Source organism: Epinephelus lanceolatus, chromosome 17 (assembly GCF_041903045.1).
Source record: "Epinephelus lanceolatus isolate andai-2023 chromosome 17, ASM4190304v1, whole genome shotgun sequence".
NCBI classification, from domain to species: Eukaryota; Metazoa; Chordata; class Actinopteri; order Perciformes; family Serranidae; genus Epinephelus; species Epinephelus lanceolatus.
The window spans coordinates 42,638,963-42,659,511 of record NC_135750.1 but is presented as its reverse complement, the minus strand read 5'-3'; the positions used below and the strand labels follow the sequence as shown (position 1 = coordinate 42,659,511).

Here is a 20,549-nt window from a genome sequence, read left to right as displayed (position 1 = left end):
ATAGTAGACATGTATATGTTTATTTTTGATAATCTGCATGGAGCACAACCACCTCAAGGCCACAATACATCAGCTACACTGCCTGTTTCTCCCGTTTTTTTTTTTTTTTTTCGTTTGTTTATTTGTTTGTTTTTCCTCCTTCTTCTCTGCATGCACTGTCACTATATAACTCAGGACTTAAGCACCTGCCCCCTCCCCCTTGCTTGTTTCCTTACTTTCCCCCTGACACACTTTGGTGTATCACGGCCCTCTCTGACTCATATTAGGAAGTTTTTCCAATAAAGGCTGTTAGGCTAGTCTCCAGTGAGGGTGGGTGACGGTCACAACCACGCATTATGGGTATAAAATACTTGACTGCAAGATTAACAGTGCATCAATCTTCACAAGAAGCTTACACCCTTTAGTGGCGCTAAGCTATGAAGACCAATGCAGACAAAAAAAAAAAAATAAAAAAAAATATCTGCAAACAATCCAACTGCGCTCAGAGAGTTTGCTGATTTCCTTCAGGATTGTGTGGAAGCCATCCCTCATGTCAAAGGCTTGACTGTGAAGAAAATCAAAGGCTCTTAAAAAAACTGCCTGAACGTATGGTATACAGATGGAGTCGAATTGTTGTGGAAGAATTGGATAAATCTGGAGACTATCCAAGTTTTGCACGTTTTGCAGATTTTGTGAGAACAGAAGCCCGAATAGCATGCAACCCCATTGCTGCCCCTCTTCTGATGAATACAGCTGCTGAAGTGAGGGCTTCTACAAGAGCCAAGACTTTCAATACAAGTGCAAAGGTTAACAATCCTAATTCAGGAACATTTGAAACTTCAAACTCAACGCCAAAACTGCCTTGTGTTGCGTGTAAGGACGAATTTCATGGTGTCATTCGGTGTCCAACCTTTGCAGCCAAAACAACTGATGAGAAAAGGGCCATCATTCATGAAAACCATCTCTGCTTTGGTTGCTTAAGAAAGGGACATGTTACAAAGGACTGTAAGAGGCGCCACACCTGTAACATATGTGGCCGACGTCATCCAACCTGCTTGCACATAGAAAGAGACCAAAATCCTGAAAGATCAAGCAGTGATTCTGAAGCCATAGGAAATCAGTCAGACACAGCTATTCACAAGGTTATGGTTCATGCCTTGACACACAATGCTTCTGCCACTTCTAGTATCGTTCCTGTTTTTGTGTCATCAGTAACCGAGCCTCAGAGGGAAATTCTCACCTATGCACTACTTGATACTCAAAGCGACTCAACCTTTATTTTGGAGGATTTAGTAACTGAAATCGCTGTGGATGTTCAACCTGTGCATCTTAAGCTCAGCACTATGATAGCCGCTAATACAGTTATAGCAAGTAAAACCGCATGTGGTCTACAAGTTTGTGGATTCACCTCTGATATGGATGTCCAATTGAAGCAAGCCTACACAAGAGACTTTATCCCAGTTGATAAGTCCCATATTCCCACCAAAGCTACAGCGCAGCAGTGGCCTCATTTAAAACACTTTGCAGCTGAGTTACCACCACTACAGGACTGTGAAGTTGGATTGTTAATTGGTTACAACTGTCCATCAGCACTGGCGCCTTTGGAGATCATCACAGGTGGCGAAAACGAACTATTTGCACAAAGAACCACACTTGGATGGAGCATTATAGGATCAACAAATCCTCATTTGGATAGACAAGGAAACCAAAGTTTTGTGCATCGTATTACAGTGAAGGAAACGCCACCAGCCACTGACGTGTTGAAAGTTCTTGAATCTGACTTCACTGAAAGGAGCTGTGAGGACAAGTATGTGTCTCAGGATGATGTCCAATTTATTCAGTTCCTCAGTAATAACATCCAACAGAAAGCAGATGGACATTATGAGATGCCCCTTCCCTTTAAGGGTGATAGTCCACCATTATTGCCATACAACAGGAAGCTGGCTGCTGTTCAGCTCCAACATCTTAAGAAAAAGTTAAAGAACAATAAGCAGTATTACGACCACTACACAGCCTTTATGAAAGAAATTATCAGCAAAGGTGATGCAGAGCTTGCCCCTCCTGCTTCTCATGGAGAGACTGTGTGGTACATCCCTCATCATGGGGTGTACCACCCCAGAAAGCCGGGCAAATTGAGGGTCGTTTTTGATTCCTCGGCAAAGTATCGTGGTATTGCTCTTAACGACACTCTTCTGACTGGCCCAGACCTAATAAACTCATTAGTTGCAGTTTTGTGTCGGTTTAGAAAAGATGCAGTTGCTGTGGTCTGTGACATTGAAAAGATGTTCCACCAATTCAGTGTGTCACCTGAAGGGCGTAACTACTTGAGGTTTCTATGGTGGGAGGATGGGCAGTTGGAGAGGGAGCCTCAAGAATACAGAATGACTGTCCATCTCTTTGGTGCTGCCTCTTCCCCCGGATGTGCCAATTTTGGTTTGAAGTACCTAGCACAACAACACATAACGGACTACCTTGCAGCATCAGCCTTCCTGGAAAGGAGCTTTTATGTAGACGATGGGCTTATCAGTGTATCTTCAGCCAAGGAAGCCAAGGAACTGATTGTCGAAGCACAGGAGCTGTGTAAACGTGCAGGGCTACGCCTTCATAAAGTTGATTCAAACCAAAGGGAAGTGCTCTCCTGCTTAGCCATCTCAGAAAGAGCCTCAACCACTGACTCAGTCAACTTCAATCCAAATGCGACCCCAGAAGGACAAGTACTCGGCATTCAGTGGTCAGTGAGTAATGACACCTTGAGCTTTAATATCAATGTCAAGGACTTTCCCCCAACTCGTCGTGGTGTTCTGTCAGCTGTTGCCTCTTTGTACGACCCACTTGGTTTTGTTGCTCCATTCACTTTAACTGGGAAGTGTATTCTACAAGAGCTGTGTCGCGGAGGCATTGGATGGGACGATTCACTTCCCGAAAACTTGTGTCCATGGTGGGAGGAGTAGAAGAATGGTCTTCAAAGATTGAAGAAAGTTATCATACCTAGCTACTGCCCTCAAGACTTTGGTAACATCAGGGTGGAATTGCACCACTTTTCAGATGCCAGTAATACAGAATATGGAGCCTGCTCCTACCTAAGATACAAGAATGACAACAACGAAGTTCACTGCAGTCTTGTCATGGCTAAGGCAAGGGTCGCACCTACTAAAGTTACAAGTGTTCCAAGACTGGAACTCTCTGCAGCAGTCACATTGGTCAGGATGAGTGTGATGCTGAAGAATGAGCTTGAGATGAAAATCGCTGAAGAATTTTTCTGGAATGACTCTCAAGTGCTGCTGGCATACATCAACAATGAGGCTTGAAGGTTTCATGTGTTCGTCGCAAATCGGGTTCAACTAATCAGAGAAAACACAAACCCCAATCAGTGGCACTATATTGACACAGCACAGAATCCAGCCGACCACGCTTCCAGGGGCCTTCGGGTGGTAGACATCTCCTCAACCAACTGGCTGTCAGGACCCAAGTTTTTGTGGCAACCTGAAGTGCTCTCTGTATCCGACCCTCCTACAGAGCTGCTAGTTGGTGATCCTGAAGTCAAGGCAACTCAAGTGTTTACCACCAATGTCAATGAGGGTGAGGATATTTTAAGCCGACTGAAGCGGTTTTCCAACTGGAGAATGCTTGTCAAGGTGGTTGCAAGAATTAAAAGACTGGGGTCCCAGAAGAAACATCCTGGAGACCTTTTGACAGTCAAGGAACGTAATGAAGCAGCTGAGGTGGTTATTAAACTGGTTCAAGAGCAGGCTTTCCCTCGAGAACTTAAGTTGCTTCAAGAAGGTTCTCAAGGCAACAGTCTCCTGAGCTCAAGTCCCCTTTTTTGTCTCAACCCCATTTTGGAAGGAGGACTACTCCGTGTTGGTGGAAGACTGAGACAGTCAAGCCTGAGTTATGATGTCAAGCATCCAGTTATTCTTCCTAAAAACGACCACATTACTCAGTTGATTCTGTCTCATCATCATGTTCAGATCTGTCACCAAGGCCGGAGTCAAACTTTAATTGAAGTTAGAGCAAATGGGTTTTGGGCCATTGGTGGGAGCAAAGCTGTTGCCAAGTTAATACATAAATGTGTGCCATGTCGCAAGCTCAGACGACCTGCTGAGGAGCAACAAATGTCCCAGCTGCCTAGAGAACGTGTTGAAGTCTCAGCTCCTTTCTCGTTCTGCGGAATGGATGGTTTTGGCCCATTTGTTGTCAAATGAGGCCGCAAGGAGTGCAAGAGGTATGGGCTCATCTTCACCTGCCTGGCCTCTCGGGCTGTGCATCTCGAAATGTTGGAAGACTTATCCACAGACTCCTTCATTAATGCTTTGAGGTGCTTTATCAGCCTCAGAGGGGCTGTCCTGCAGCTCCGTTGTGACCAAGGCACAAATTTTGTAGGAGCCAAAAATGAATTCCAGGAAGCGCTCAAGCAATGTGATATCAAGGCTCTGGAAGCTTTTCTGACAGACAAGCAGTGTGAGTTCTTTTTCAACGCCCTTCAGCAAGTCACACGGGTGATGTATGGGAGCGACAAATTCGGACCATTCGTAATGTACTGAACATGACTGTTGCTCAGAGTCAGGGCAGGCTAGATGACTCCTCCCTTAAAACATTGCTCTATGAAGCTATGGCTATTGTTAATAGCCGGCCATTGAATGTTGATGGTATCAATGACCCCATGTCACCTGAACCTTTGACTCCAAATCACCTCATCTTGATGAAGTCTAAGGTCGCGTCACTACCACCTGGGAAGTTTGTGAAAGGAGATGTGTATGCTGTAAAAAGGTGGCGTAGAGTTCAATACCTGATCGAACAATTCTGGAGCTGGTGGAAGAAGGAATACCTGCTGAACTTGACCATTCGTCAAAGGTGGCACGCAATCCGGCAAAACATGAAAGTGGATGACATTGTCATCATTAAGGAGGACACGCTCCCGAGACAACATTGGCAACTTGGAAGAGTGGTCGAAACTGTAGAGGGAACTGACGGCCTTGTCTGCAGGGTTAAGGTACAAGTTGGAGACCGAAGACTAACAAACAAAGCAGGCAATTGCTCCAAGTCCTCTATCATTGAACGTCCCATTCAGAAGCTTGTGCTCCTCATTGAAAGTGAGTAATTTGCTGTCAGTTACACATTCACATCAGACATCTTAAGGTTGAATCTGCCTATGTATGTATGTGTGTAAATTGCTTATGATTTTATATACAATCATTTGTTGATTGGAAATCGTGTATAATTATGAATTGTTTGACCTTTGATGAGCTGGTCCATTATGACACGATTTGGTGGGAGTGTAAGTGACCTACAATGTGCGGAGGTTGTCAGATGTGGGCGCTGTAACCTGTGTCATAATACCTGGGCGAAGTGCCCGGAAGCTTTATGTACCTCCTTACCTCTTTTCCTCTTTTGGCTCCTCGCAGTAATGGTGATCCTCCAGAAAAGCTGTGAGCTAACATTCATTTGTGCCTTTGTTGAAATTTGTCTTTGTTGTTTCATTGTTTGTTAAATCTCCTGGTTAATTGGTGTTTAATTTTGTGTCGGGTAGCAATAGTGCCCGAAATGGCAGATTGACAGGAGGAAAAGAGGACGCTAGATAAAGTTTGCACCCTTGGTGAGCAGAGCAGGTGCGTTCATGATTTTAACTCTTGATAAATGTATTATTAAAATCATTAAATAATGTTTGTAAAGTGACCAATTTGTTTAGCTGCTATGTGGAGCATGTGTTTTATATTGTGTATTGATGCATGATGAACAGGATTTAATTGACTGCATACGTCTTTTTAGTTTCACGGTGTAAATGGTGAGGACGGAGAATAAAAATCCACTGTTGCACCCGTAAAGGAGACTCTCTGCGTGTTTCATAAAACCAAGGGCAGCTACACGTGGTAAGATACGATATTCCTCACTATATGAAGTGACTGATAACAAGATCTGTATAATGGATTGTAAAGAAATTCGTCAGGTTTTTATTTTGTAGACAATTAATCTGTATTTACAGCGTGGTGGGGTGACAGCACAATGATGTGTGTGGTATCACTGGAAAGCTCTGCTCCTGCACTTTCATGTGATATGCGTGGCATTTCTGTGCGAGCCTGCATTCGCGAGTAATTCATCCAAGAGTAATGTGTGTGCAAAGGGGAACTGCCCATTGGTTCGACAGCCCATTGGTTCGACATCCCATTGTTCCGACCATATTAAACTCATTGTTCCGAAGTCCATTCCGAAATCATCATGACGCCCTGTGGTTAAGGTCTGGTTAGGTTTAGGCACAAAAACCACTTGGTTAGGGTCAGGAAAAGATCATGGTGTGGGTTAAAATGAAAAAGAAAGTGACAAACGCATAAGTCGTGAGCCTGCTCCGCCTCAAGCCGGTCGTGGCGCACCATACGCCCGCCGCGAGCCATTCAGCACTGCGGACAGTCGGACTAATGGGATGTCGAACCAATGGGCTGTCGAACCAATGACATGGACCCTGTGCAAAGCTGTATGAAAGCTCTGTTATACATCATTTTAGTGTAACTTTATCATTTTTTTTCGCTGTGAAAACACTGGACTACCGACAAATTGGTCTTGTTGGAAAGCTACAATTCCCGCTGTTTCATGTGATATGCGTGGCTTCTCGCTATGACGCACGGTCACGGAGAAAATCCACAGAGAAGAACGGGTGTGAATTTGGACGTACTATGCGTCGTTCGGGCCCACAGGGTTAATTGGAGAACATTCAAGTCTTCCAGATCATTCTCTTTTACTACTTAAATCTAAAGCAAATCTTGACTATTATGAACCAAGCAAAAATAACTGGGGTAAAAGAAAATGTATGTCAAGAGGTAAAGAAAAGAACAGGAAGAAAATTACCAAATGATTTCTTAGAGTCAGCTTAGAGATGCTCTGAATTATTTCAGTTAACAGATCAGTTAGAATATAGTGTTTCTCAGGAGGGACTAGATATCTGGTATAATAATTTCTGTAACCTACTTCATCAGGAATTGGGCAACAGAGATGAAAAGTACATCAAAAAACAAACAAATACCAAACCCAAAAAGCCATATTGGAATAAGGTGCTACATAATTTGTTTCAGGCAGTCTGTAGCTCAGAGCGCCAGTTTTTAAAATGTAAAGAAAGTGGGTCAGAAAGACAGCGCCTTTTGGATAACTATAAACTCAACTCAACTCAACTTTATTTATATAGCCCTTTAAAACAGCCACGGCTGAAACAAAGTGCTGTACATAAATAGACAAAGCAACACAGGGACATAAAATAATTAACAGGAAATAAATACTAAAATAATTGTTTATTGTTTTTAAAATAATTTAAAAACAATAAAACAATAAATAAAACAAACCATAAAACACTAAAACAGAAACAGAGTCTCATGCGGAGTTGAAAGCCAAGGAATAAAAATGGGTTTTTAGACGAGTTTTAAAAATGGACAGTGAGGAGGCTTGTCTAATGTGGAGGGGTAGCTCGTTCCCCAATTTAGGAGCGGTAACGGAAAAAGCTCTGTCCCCTCCGAGCTTCCGTTTGGACCTCTGCACCTCCAGAAGCAGCAGATCAGCTGACCTGAGGCACCGAGCAGGAGCGTAGGGGTGAAGAAGCTCAGAGAGGTAAGGTGGGGCCAGACCATGTAAAGATTTAAAAACTAATAAAAGAACCTTAAAATGGACTCTAAAGTGCACAGGTAGCCAGTGGATGGAGGCCAGGATGGGAGTTATGTGCTCCCTCTTACGTACTCCAGTTAACAGTCGTGCAGCTGCGTTTTGCACCAACTGGAGACGTGCGAGGGAGGACTGGCTGACTCCAAAATAAAGTGCATTACAGTAATCCAGCCGAGATGTAATAAAGGCATGGATTACTGTTTCAAAGTGCTGTTGTGCAAGGAAAGGTTTCACCTTAGCCAGCTGTCTAATTTGGAAAAAGCTGGGCTTCACTACAGAGCTAATTTGCCGATCCAATTTAAAATCACTGTCCATCTTAAAATCCAAGTTTGAGACTGTTGGCTTTAAAAAATCTGGGAGGTTTACAAAGGCCACTGGGACCAAACACCATCACTTCTGTTTTTTTCTCATTAAAATTTAAAAAGTTCAAGGCCATCCATTCTTTGATGTCTTCAAAACATGCCAGAAGTGGTATGAGTGAGAAGGCATTTTTCTTTTTTAGCGGCACATATATCTGACTATCGTCAGCATAGAAGTGGAAAGAGATGCCATGCTTTCTCAGGATGGATCCCAGGGGCAGTAAATACAAAGAAAAAAGCAGGGGCCCTAAAATCGACCCCTGTGGAACCCCATACGGCAGTGGAGCAGAGCTGGATTCTGAGTTTCCAAAGCTTACACTCATGCTTCGGTCAGCCAGATAAGATTTGAACCACTCCAGTGCGGTACCACAGATGCCCACTAGGTGGCGTAACCGAGCCACTAGGGTATTGTGGTCCACGGTGTCAAAAGCCGCTGTTAGGTCCAACAAAACAAGAATCACATGGTCACCAGAGTCATTTGCCAGTAGGATGTCATTAAAAACTCTTACTAAAGCCGACTCGGTGCTATGCAGGGTTTTAAAGCCTGATTGAAAGATCTCCAGGACATTATGCTCATCTAAAAACGATTTTAGCTGAGCATGAACAACTTTTTCTAAGATTTTGGAGATAAAAGGCAGCTTAGAGATGGGCCTAAAATTGGCCAGCACACTGCCATCAAGGCCAGGTTTCTTAAGTAAGGACCACTGCATGTTTCAGACTCGGGGGAACAACACCAGAGGACAGACTGCTGTTGATGACGGCCAGAACCGACTGCCCTGTACTAGGGAAAACTACTTTGAAGAAACCAGGAGGGACAACGTCACAGGGAGAACCTGATGGCTTAATATGGCCAACCAGCTCTTCTAAAAATGATAGGGACACAGGTTCAAACTTATCAAGAGCTGCAGAACAAGGAACAGGGACAGAGGGGTCAGATGCAGGGGCTGAGATGAGAGCCCTTGCAGTAGCAACCTTATCAATAAAAAAATGCAGGAAGCTATTGCACATGTCAGGAGATGCCTCCAAGCTGACAGGCTGTGGGGCATTAAGAACAGTGTCAATGGTTTTATATAACACACGCGGGTTATGACGATTTAACTCAATGAGGTTTGACAGGTATTTCCTTTTGGTCTCTTTAACAGTGTTCTGGTAGGAGCGCCAACAGTCCTTTAGGATTTGGAGGGAAACCTACAGCTTGTCCTTCTTCCACTTCCGCTCTGCTTTGTGGCACTCCCGTCTAGCTGCACGGGTTTCCTCATTGAACCATGGCTCAGTTTTAGCCTTGGGCAACACAGTTTTTATTGGAGCCACAGAGTCCAGTATGGTTCGGCAGGAGGAGTTAAACCAGGAGCTGAGCTCCTCTGTGTTAGCAGAGGCAGGGCAGACACAGAGCTGATTAAAAGCCACGGAGAACTGACCGGCAGTAAAAGAGTTAAAAAGCCGACGGCGCTGAACAGTGGCACCAGATTTAACATTGGCACAGGAGAAAGCAACTTCAAACAAAACAGGCATATGATCAGAAATCGCATCGTCACAGATCTCCAAGTTAGACACAAATAAACCATAAGAGAGGACGAGGTCCAATGTGTGTCCATGTGTTCATGTGTGGGACCAGACACACACTGCACCAGATTAAAAGAATCAATAAGGTTTAAAAAGTCATTCACCAACGGCTTATCAGGACAACACACATGAATATTAAAATCCCCAAGAAAAATGGCACGGTCATACTTCGGCATGATTTCCGTCAGAAGACCAGAAAAGTCATTAACAAAATCCTTATTGTATTTGGGGGGTCGGTATATGACAGCGCACAGCACCGGGTCGGAGCGACCCACCTCAAATAAAGTCACTTCAAAGCTGGAAATTGAGGATGAGACGGTGCACTGCTTACATTTAAAGACGTTTTTATAAACCGCCGCCGTCCCTCCTCCACGACCCGACGTCCGCGGGGAGTTAAAATAAGAACAGTCGGCAGGTAAAAGCTCAACCAGAGCGCTGGACTCACCAGCACCGATCCAAGTCTCTGTCACACACAAGAAATCCAGGGCACGGGAGCAGAAGAAATCCCTCAGGATGAAAGTTTTGTTCGCCAGGGATCTAATCTATTATTAATAAACTGAGACCCAGACAAACAATGAAAATATCAATGGAAGTATTGAGTTTAGATGGTACTGTGATTTATGAAAAGTCATTAGTAATGAAAAAGTGGGAAGATGAATTTAAAGGACTGTTTACACCTGATGAAAATGAGTTTGATGATATATTTTATAGAGATGTTTGTTCAATAAAAGGGCAAATTGAAAATTAAAGCTGCAAGCAGCGTTTGGCGGGACCTCGCACTCACGCCCGTTTCGGCCCCCAGCTTATGTTGTCACTGTGAATTATTTAGAAATATCAAACATGTTGCCACAAACATCAGAAAATCCTTACAGAGCTGAACGTTTTGATGTTTGAATGCTTTCTGTAGCTGTAGGTATGGATAAGTGATGTCACGATATGCAAATTAGATGAGTGAATTTATTCCCATCAGATTCCTCGTCCTTTATTTTGAGGAAGAGACAACAAAAACAACACAAAACAAAATAAATTTACTGTGTAAATATGTTCAAAATGTTGTTTTACTGAGATGTATGAAATCCAATATGGCCGTCGCCTAGTGACGTTACAATATGCAAATTAGATGAGTTAATTTAATGCCATGACAAACTTTGGGTCATGATGAATATTTTTCTCATTTACAGTATGCCTTTATCTCTCACCACTTTCAAGCCACAGCCTTTTGAAATGTTGAAATGAAAATGGAATATTTTCCTCAATAAACTCTGGCACCTAAAGGGTTAAAATGGAGATTGTGCCCCTGTCATGTCTGCATGTAAGATTTAGACACACACACACATCATGTTTCTGTGAGTTTGTGTGTGACAGCGGTTGCCATGGTGATCAAGTAGGTGCACCTGGCAGAAGAGCAGAGAGAGAGAGAGACAGAACACAGAGAGACCTGTTTTAGTGGAGATTTAACTCCTCGAAGAAGTTCTTCCCATTCCCAAACCGCTGGTCCAATCATCAAAATAATGTGATCATGAGAGAGATAAAGTTATACAGAAGATCTGTTTAGCAGCAGTTGAACTGGTATGTGTGCGTCTTTAAAGCCGATACAATAAACGGTGTAGGAGGAGATGTGTTTTTTTTAAGAGCACGTTTGAGGGGAAATCTTACTTTGAAAGGGCAAATAGCTCACTTCCTGTTGGATTTAGGTCATGGGTGTTAGCGTGTTATTTGTAGGTCGAACACTCCAGTTTTGGTTTGATCTTGATACGACATTCCTACGGGCTGCAGTGGCCAGTTTAGTGCACCTATGTGGCGCTAGAGAGCCCATTTTGGCACTGAAGGGGTTAATAATGTGTGTGTTCTGTTTCAAATGAAGTTTCTGCTGCTGTAATCTGTCCTTTAAAGATTGTGAGACACACAGACCAGAGAACCCTGTGGCTGTGTCTGTGTGTGCAGCCGTTGTCATGGCGATTAATGACTTGCCCGCACCTGTGGCAGACACAGACACGTCAGGAGAGCAGATCACCAAAGGCTGTTTATAAAGGGATTTAACTCCTCGAACAAATGCTTCGCATACCCAAACCGTTGGTCCAAGCAAGAAAATAAAGTGATTTTGAGAGACAGCCACGTCTCGTGAACGCACGTGTCGCGTTTTATATTTCTCGAGTCAAAAATGTGGTCAGGGGAGCGAGTTTAAAATGTGTTGCACTCCAGCTGTTTCCAGAAATTTCTCCTCTGAGTTTACATGGGAGTGAATGAGAAAAAAATCAGCGCTCCCTTCGCTTTGGAGCCACTCAGCAAAAAATGTGTACGTGTGAGAGATTCCATGTCAACATATCTGTGAGCTGGACAAATTTTCCTACGTTTTGTGGTATAAATTGTGTCTGTACAGTGAAAATTGTGGCCATGGCAGCGAGTTAAAGACAAAAGTTTTAGACGATTTTTAGAGCCCTCTCCACTCTAGCTCACAGCATTCCGTGCAATACACACCCATTGTAAACTGAGAATTTCTCCACTTTTGCTCATGGTACTTTGAGAGGCACAGATCAAAAACGGTAAAAGATATGAAAAAGATGAAAACATGAGTGAATAGATGAGACCTGTGGCAACATTTGAGAGTTGGAATGGAGTCTGTAACACAAAGTATGGAGACGCTGTAAATGCTAGAAAAAGCCCTAAGATTGGTCTCTTTCTCCCCCCTGCTGCCATTCATTTCCTATGGGACAGCTTTCGAAGATCGTCAGGACGTTTTTCTGACATCTCACCTTATGGAGGCCATAAAATCCAAACTAAGCGAGTAATGAAAAAGTTACGAATAACTTTTGATTAGAACGAGTTGATCTGTCATCTGTGCAAGTTTGAAGCCGATTGGATAAGCAGTGTATGAGAAGAAGATTTTTTAGGAAAGGCAGTTTTAAGGCAAAATCTTACTTTGAAAGGGCAAATACCTCACTTCCTGTTGGATTTAGGTCAGGGGTGTCAGCGCGTGATTTTTAGGCCTTCATGAGACGAACACGCCACTTTTGGTTTCATGTTTCTACGACATTCCTACAGGCCGTGGGGGCCATTTTTGTGTGCCTAGGTGGCGCTAGAGAGCCCATTTTGGCACTTTAGGGGTTAATGTCATGATTTTCTAAAATTTTTCACCGGTTCTGATGTGCATGCGAATTTTGGTGAGTTTTTGAGCATGTTTAGGGGGTCAAATTCCAGTTTAAAGAGGCGGCGGGAGAAAGAATAATAATAAACGCACCAAAAACAATAGGGTCCTCGCCTTTGGCGAGGACTGCTCTGTGAGCAGTCCTCTGCCTTCGGGCTCGGTCCCTAATGATATATCAAAATTAGGAAATCATTTTTCATTATTTATCTAAATGATGAAATTAAACTGGAAGAGGTTCAAAGTGCAGTATCTAAAGCAAAGGTCGGAAAAGCTACAGGCATTGAATAGATTCCTACTGAAGTATTAAAGTCTCCCAAATTGTTGTACATCTTACATTGCTTATTTAAAAGGTGCTTTAATCTGGAAACTCTGCCCTCATTGTGGAATAGAGCGATTATTAACCCCATAGTAAAATCTCATAAAGACGACCCTCGAGTACCCCTAAATTATAGAGGAATAAATTTACTGAGCACTGTATAAATTATATTCCTCTATACTCAATGAGAGGCTCCAATTTTTTCTTGAAGAGACAAATGTGTTGGTTGAAGAACAAAATGAGTTTAGGAAAGGAAGGGCCTGTGTTGATCACATTCATACTGTTTGTACAGTTATCTCAAACAGATTAAAAATGGGTGGGCCTACTTTTGTCTGTTACATAGATTTCCAGAAGACCTTTGATTCTGTAAATAGAAATCTCTTACTGTATAAACTACTGGAAATTGGAGTAAATGGTAAATTCTTTAATGCTGTGACGAAAATCTATGGTGATCCAGAAGCCTGTGTCAGGGTAAATGATGAAAGGACAGGATGGTTTCCTACAACAGTTGGAGTAAAACAGAGTGATGTTCTCTCAACTACGTTATTTGCAGTGTATATAAATAATCTTGTTAATGTTATCAAATAACTAGGATATGGGGTGAGATGTGGTGAGGAAACTGTGAGTGCCCTTTTGTATGCAGACGATTTTGTTATACTTGCAGAAACAGGAAAATCTACAAAAATTGCTCACTGCTGCTAGTATTTGGTGTAAAAAAAAAAATAGCAACTCTCAATAAATGTCAAAAAATCCCAAATAATGCACTTTAGGCCGCCTTCACAGACTTTAAGTAAGTTTCAGTTTTATTTTGGGGAAAAATGCCTGAAATATACAGATTCTTATAAATATCTTGGTTTTCACCTCGATGAGCATTTGAGTTTTGTTAGAGGTACTACGGTGCTTGCTGAGTCTGCTGGGAGGGCTCTAGGGGGAGTCATTGCTAAGATAAGAACTTTAAGGCTGGATTGCACCAACAAGGTTTAACTTTAAAATCAGATTAAATCATGGTTTAAGTTTAAATTCTGTTGCACCAAACTTTAGACCTAGTTTAAAATTAAGACAGATTAAATTTAAACCTCTCTTTAAACCTCAGTTTAATTTTTCCCCTAAACCAAGTTTAAATTTAATTCTGTTGCACCAGAACTTTAAACTCCAGTTTAAACTGTGATCGAGAATTAATTTTAAATTGACAGTTGGGAAGGTTTAATTTTAACACTGGCTGCATTTTTGAGGTGGATAGAGCAAAATAATGAAGTTCCTTGAAGAAAACTGAGAGACAGGCTCAATCCTCTTGAATTTTATGATGAAGAGGAATTTTTGGTGAGATACCGGTTTACCAAGTAAACAGTTTTGGAGCTGAACAGGAAGACTGGACCAACTGTCAAACATGGCAGTGACAGAAATGCAGCTGTACCACCGATGCTACAACCCCTGGTTGCCCTGAGGTTCTACGCTACTGGCTGTTTCTAGAGAGTGGATGGAGACCTGTTCGGTCTACACAACTCAACTGTTTGCCGTATTGTCAGCAGAGTGTCTCGGTCCATTGCATCTCTGAAGAACCAGTACATCCGATTCTCTCCAACAGTGGAAACAGCTGCTGGTTTCTATAGGCGAGCTGGATTTCCAGGGGTGCTGGGTGCTATTGACTGCACACATATCCTGATACAGAATCCTGGTGGTGTGAATGGAGAGCTTTTCCGCAACCGTAAGCGATACTGCTCCATCAATGTTCAAGTGGTGTGTAATCAAAAATCTGAAATAACCAACATTGTAGCACGTTGGCCAGGATCAACTCATGACAGCAGGATCTTTGACAACAGTCAGCTTTGTGCCATCCTCGAGAACCAAGCTTATGAGGGCCATCTCCTTGGGGATAATGGTTATCCATGCCGCTCATACCTGATGACTCCACTTCTGAACCCTCAAACACCAGCAGAGAGAAGGTACAACTCCCGTCACATTGCAGCCAGAGGAGTGATAGAACAACTCTTTGGAGCATGGAAAAGAAGGTTTCCCTGCATTAAAGATGGACTGCGCACAAAGCTGGACACCACCTTGACCGTCACTGTCGCAGTTGCAGTTCTCTACAACTTTGGAAAGAGGCGTGGAGATGAGCTACACTTTAAAGCTGATGAGGACCTACATGAGGACAGAGAGGACAGAGAGGATAACCAGGAGCACAATGCCAATCCAAGTGGGAATACTGTGAGGCAAACTCTAATACAGAACCACTTTTCTGAATAATTATATTAAATAAATGTTTTTGTAAAAAATTGCTGACATTGTGGTGAAAAGTCTATTTCCACATAATAATTCAATTACTGCCAACTATGTCTGGTTGAATACTGCTTTAAGCAATATCAATAAACTAATAGTAGCTTGACCTGTCAACAAGTGTCTTTTTCAAACTGTGAAGCACAGAGAAGATACACATTGAAGAAAAGTAAAAATAGAAATTTGAAGAAATTTTATTTTTAAATTATTTTATTTGTAAATATTTCAGTGCAGATAGCGATCATTTTTTAATTCCCATTCATTTTACAATGGAGGTAGGCTACATGTTAAATCACTGTAGAATATTCTCATTTTATGATAAAAAAAAAAGTGGCATCAAGGGTGAAACTATCAGTAAGCATCTTATTTTTTTTCAGCAGCAACACTTCCTTCTGCAGCTTTAATACTTCTTTCTGTAATATGGCATTTTCGATTTCCATTTCAATCTTCTCTTTCTCTAATACCAAAATTTCCTGGTGTGTCACGTAGGGTCGCTTGTTTCTCCTGCAGCTGTTCAAATCAGATGAGGATGATGATGACAATAAAGAAGAGGAAGCAGCACTGTCTTGCAGATGCTCCTCTTGCTGCACTGGCTGCAGTGTTAAAACGATCTCTATCAAAACATAAACCAAAATATATGGCGAAAAAACAAATTAATTGGATAGGCCAAATAATAACTGATTATTGACTGAGGTCAGTAAAGCGTGACTGGATTACTTACCATCTTCCCCGGGTGAGTCTGAAGTGAGCTGTTCCAAGATGCCGTCGTCGTCATACGGATTTTGTAATGGCTCCATCTGCTGCGGGATGAGGGAATTGATTTTCTCCGCCAGTGAATCATCTTTCTTTGGCGGAGGACCTCCTCCTGTGATGAACATCTCTCGTCTCACAGTCGCCGCATCTTTTTTAGCTTTTGTTTTTAAGTTTTTCCAGCAAGCTTTAAGCTGAGCGACGTCTCTTTTCTCTTTCACTCTGGTCGATCCATTAAAACTGTCAGCCAGTTGTTGCCAAGCAGTATCTTTCTTTTTCACCGTGCTGTTGTCCGTTTTCTTGTCTTCTATTATTTGCCCATATTGCTCCATTAATTTGGTCAGCAAGTTTTTTTCAAAGGAGGAAAAGTTTGAGCTTCTCTGCCGAGCCATAGTAACGTAGCCGATCTGTCACAAGTGACGTTAGGCTAATGTTTTTGCTAGCTAGCAACAATGTAACGTTTAATCGGAAAAGCACCCGTTGAAACAGTCTCCCTCTTTTTTTTATATAAATCCGGGGTCCTGACAGCACGCTTCCGATGTAGCCTATATATTTAATTGCATATTTATTTATTTATTTATTTATTTTATTTTATTTTTTTTTATTTATTAATGCTTAACAAACATGACAAAACAAGACAGGTGGGACACGGTTACACTAAGACACATGACATGACGCAACAATACTAGTGATTGAGTGAGTGTGTGTGTGTGTGTGTGTGTGTGTGTTTGTATTATGGCTCGAAAGGAACCGATAGTAAAATAACCATAATAACAATAATAATAATAATAATAGTGGTAGTAGTAATAATAATCATCATCATCATCATCATCATCTTGGATGGGAGATAATAATAATAATAATAGTAATAATAACAACAACAGTATTAATAATAATAATATACTACTAATAACAATAATATACTAGTAGAGATGATAATAATAGCAATAATAATAATCATCATCATCGAAATTGGAGGGATGGGGAGGAGAGGAGAAGAAAAAATAGGCGTAGGCCTCACCCCGCCACACACACACACACACACACACACACACACACAAACACACACACACACACACACACACACACACACACACACACCCCCGTACGCACGCTCTGCTTAATTTTAAACCTGGATTAACTCATTTTAAACCTAGTTTTACTAATCTTTGATTAGAGCTAATCTTAGATTAAATTAAACCTTGTTGGTGCAATCCAGCCTAAGAGATATGGGGTTCTCTTCCTACACTAAACTCTGTCATGCCTGTGTCTGTCCAGTGTTGGATTATGTTGCTGGGGTATGGGGCTATAAAGAACAGAAGAGATGTGAGCAAGTCCATCAAAGAGCTATTAGGTATTTTTTAGGAGTTAATAAGTATGCACGCAAACACTGGAGATATGGGTTGGGAACCTTGCGAAGTTCGATGGGTGGTGTGTATGTGTAGATTATGTAGATTTCTCGGTATGAGTGACAGTAGACTTTGTAAGAAAATGTTAATGTGGGACATGCAGATGGGTTGGGCTGAACATATGCACACATTATTTCAGAAGACAGGTTTTGAGGAATCTTATATTCATAGGGAGAAGGTAGATACTGAAATGATTAAAGAGATTGTTTTCCAGCAGCTAAAACAGAAGTGGCCCGTTGAGGTTTGGAACAAACCAAAACTTAGAATTTTCTGTTGGATTAAAAATGAGTTTGGTGTAGAGAATTATGTTAAATATAATTTGTCTAAGAGGAGAAGATCATTGTGTGCCCAGTTCAGGTCAGGTATTCTTCCTCTGCATATTGAAACAGGACGTTGGGTTGGAACAAATGAGGATGACAGTTTTTTATGTGTTCTCAATGAAATTGAAAATGAAGTTCATTTTGTTTTGTATTATCCATATTATCATGATTTAAGAGTGCAGTTATTTAACAAACTGGAAGTGGAAGAGATGAGACAGGATACAGATTTGCTGGCATGGTTATTTGAACATAAAACATTTTTATTTGCAGAATTTATAGAAAAGGCCTGGGTTAAAAGAAATAGGGCATTGTACAGATGATTATGTTTTGTTGTGGTTATGTAAAGTTTAATTTTGTTATGTGTACCGGAAGTCACATGAAATGTTTTTCTGTGTTTCATTGGTGTCATGTAATCCAGTGTGGGATGGGCCACTTGTGGCATGACACGTAAATAAATAAAAATCAAATCAATCAATCAATCAATCAATTTACCTAAATGATTAATAATGCTGATATTGTTTTTTCACATGGTGCAGTGAGTTCAGTTAGATAGTTTTGAATTAGAGCAATCCCATTATAGAACTAACCCCATATTAAATATGCATTATTCTGATAAAAAAATATTTCCATTTAGCAGAGAACAAGTCCACAAAGTCAGCACACAAAAAATCACTTCAGATGAAGGCAATACAAATATGCTTTGTGAAGTGAAGCATTAATAATAACATACCATTTCTATTCATCCTGTCTAACTTGACACATCATGTGAAGATATCTGGATGGAAACCAGCTCTTGTAGACTGCACCACACTAATGTGCACGTGCTGTAGTGTGTGTTACCTGGCTGGGCTGGTAGTGTTGCAGCCAGCGCTCCAGGTGAAGAGCATAAGCCCCAGGATTAAGGCAGCGTCTCTGAAGGGCCAGCAGCTCCCTGGGGGCAGTGGGGCCAGCTGTTACCACTGCATGGAAAGTGTTGTTGAGGGCTGCAGGGTCCTGGTGGGCTCTCTGATGCTGTGGTCATTAACACACGCACGCACACGCACGCACACGCACACGCACACACACACACACGCACGCGCGCGCGCGCACACACACACACACACACACACACACACACACCAATTAAGTTTGACAGTAAAGAGATTTTAACTGCCTGTACAGTGTGACACAGCACTGGATGTGTGAGGTGGTTCTTACCTGGTACCAGGAGTAAGCCCTGTCAGACGGGTTGATGAGCACTGCCAGGATTTTGGCTCGGGGAAGCAGAGCAGCAGCTCTTTTAGGTGCCACTTCTGTGTCGAAGTAGTTGGCACTTTTTTCAAACATGAAATCTGTGCTGACATTGGAAGGGAATGGGAAGAAGTCCATATACCTGGGGATCACAAATATACCAAGACTACATCAAAACCTCGTACATAGTTTGAACACTAAATGTGTTTTGAACACAAAATAATAAATTATTTTGAAACAGGAAGTTGCCACATTCACTCACTGCGGTCGAGCCAAATAATTCCTGTAAATATAGGCAACATCTTAAAAAAGAAAGAAACATGTTGTGTTCAGGCTGTGACTAAGTATTGAGGACTTTCGGTTACGCCAATTGGAGGTCACTGAAATTAAAGTTGCCACGGTGTGTGAATATGCTAAAACTATGTCTGACTCTGTCGTTTTCTCTGGACACCTCCCAAATCGGACCACTGATGAGACGTTTAGCCACATGTCAACATTCAATCGCTGGCTGTCCAGGAAACAATGTGGGTTTTGTTAATAATTGGCAAACGTTCTGGGGAAAACGTGGTCTGATTAGGAGAGACAGCATTCATCCCACTTTGGATGGAGCTGCTCTTATATCTAGAAACCTGGCCAAGTTTATTAGTAATTCAAAACCCTGACAACCCAGAGTTGAGACCAGGAATCAGAGTCGCAGTCTTAAACGCTTCTCTGAGCTTCTAATGCAGTTACACACCCACAGAGTTATACAAACGGTGTCTGTCCCCCGACCACCTACTGTAAATTATCTAAATCTAAAATTAAACAAAGAGGAGTTGTGCATAAAAACCTAATAAAAATTAAAACCTCTTCTGTGACACAAAGGCAAAACAGAAGAATTAAATGTGGATTGTTAAATATCAGGTCTCTATCATCTAAAGCAGAGTTAGTAAACAAATTAATATCAGATTATCATGTTGATTTACTCAGCCTCACTGAAACCTGGTTGTGTCAAGATGAATATGTTAGCCTAAATGAATCCTCTCCTCCCATTCATAATAATACCCACATTCCTCGAGGCAGCGACCGAGGAGGGGAAGTTGCAGCCATTTTTAACTCTAGTCTATTAATCAGCCCTAAATCTAAACTAGAGCATAACCTTTGAAAGCCTTGTTCTTAGTCTTTTACATCCGACCTGAAAAACGACCAGCCACTTCTATTTGTTAGAGTGTACCATGCTCCTGGCCCGTATTCTTAATTTGTATCTGAATTCTCAGAGGTTTTTTTTTTTAGAGTTTTCAGAGTTATTATTGTAGGTGATTTTAACATTCATGTTGACGTTGATAATGACTCCCTGGCTACTGCGTTTATCAGATTATTAGACTCCATTGGCTTCAGTCAGAGTGTACATAAACCCACTCACTGTTTTAACCACACCTTCGATCTAGTTCTGACGTATTTCTTTCTACTCGATTACATGCCACTCAGCAACACTCACTATAGGTGTCTATCAAATAGTGCTGTTGCAAAATTTAAGTAAATGATCGCATCGACGTTAAATTTAATACCATGTCCTTCAGTAAC

The 20,549-nt window shown here is 41.7% G+C and overlaps 1 protein-coding gene across 1 annotated transcript in view; it reads right to left on the bottom strand.

The window, feature by feature from the left end:
* Positions 1–20,549, bottom strand: part of ndst2a (N-deacetylase/N-sulfotransferase (heparan glucosaminyl) 2a) — a 133,620-nt gene that overhangs the window by 22,392 nt on the left and 90,679 nt on the right. Inside the window, exons 11-12 of the mRNA XM_033613204.2 lie at positions 18,954–19,128; positions 18,597–18,767 (exon numbers count right to left, since the gene is read on the bottom strand). Coding sequence (XP_033469095.1) covers positions 18,597–18,767; positions 18,954–19,128 — 346 coding nt within the window. The remainder of the gene's footprint in view (positions 1–18,596; positions 18,768–18,953; positions 19,129–20,549) is intronic.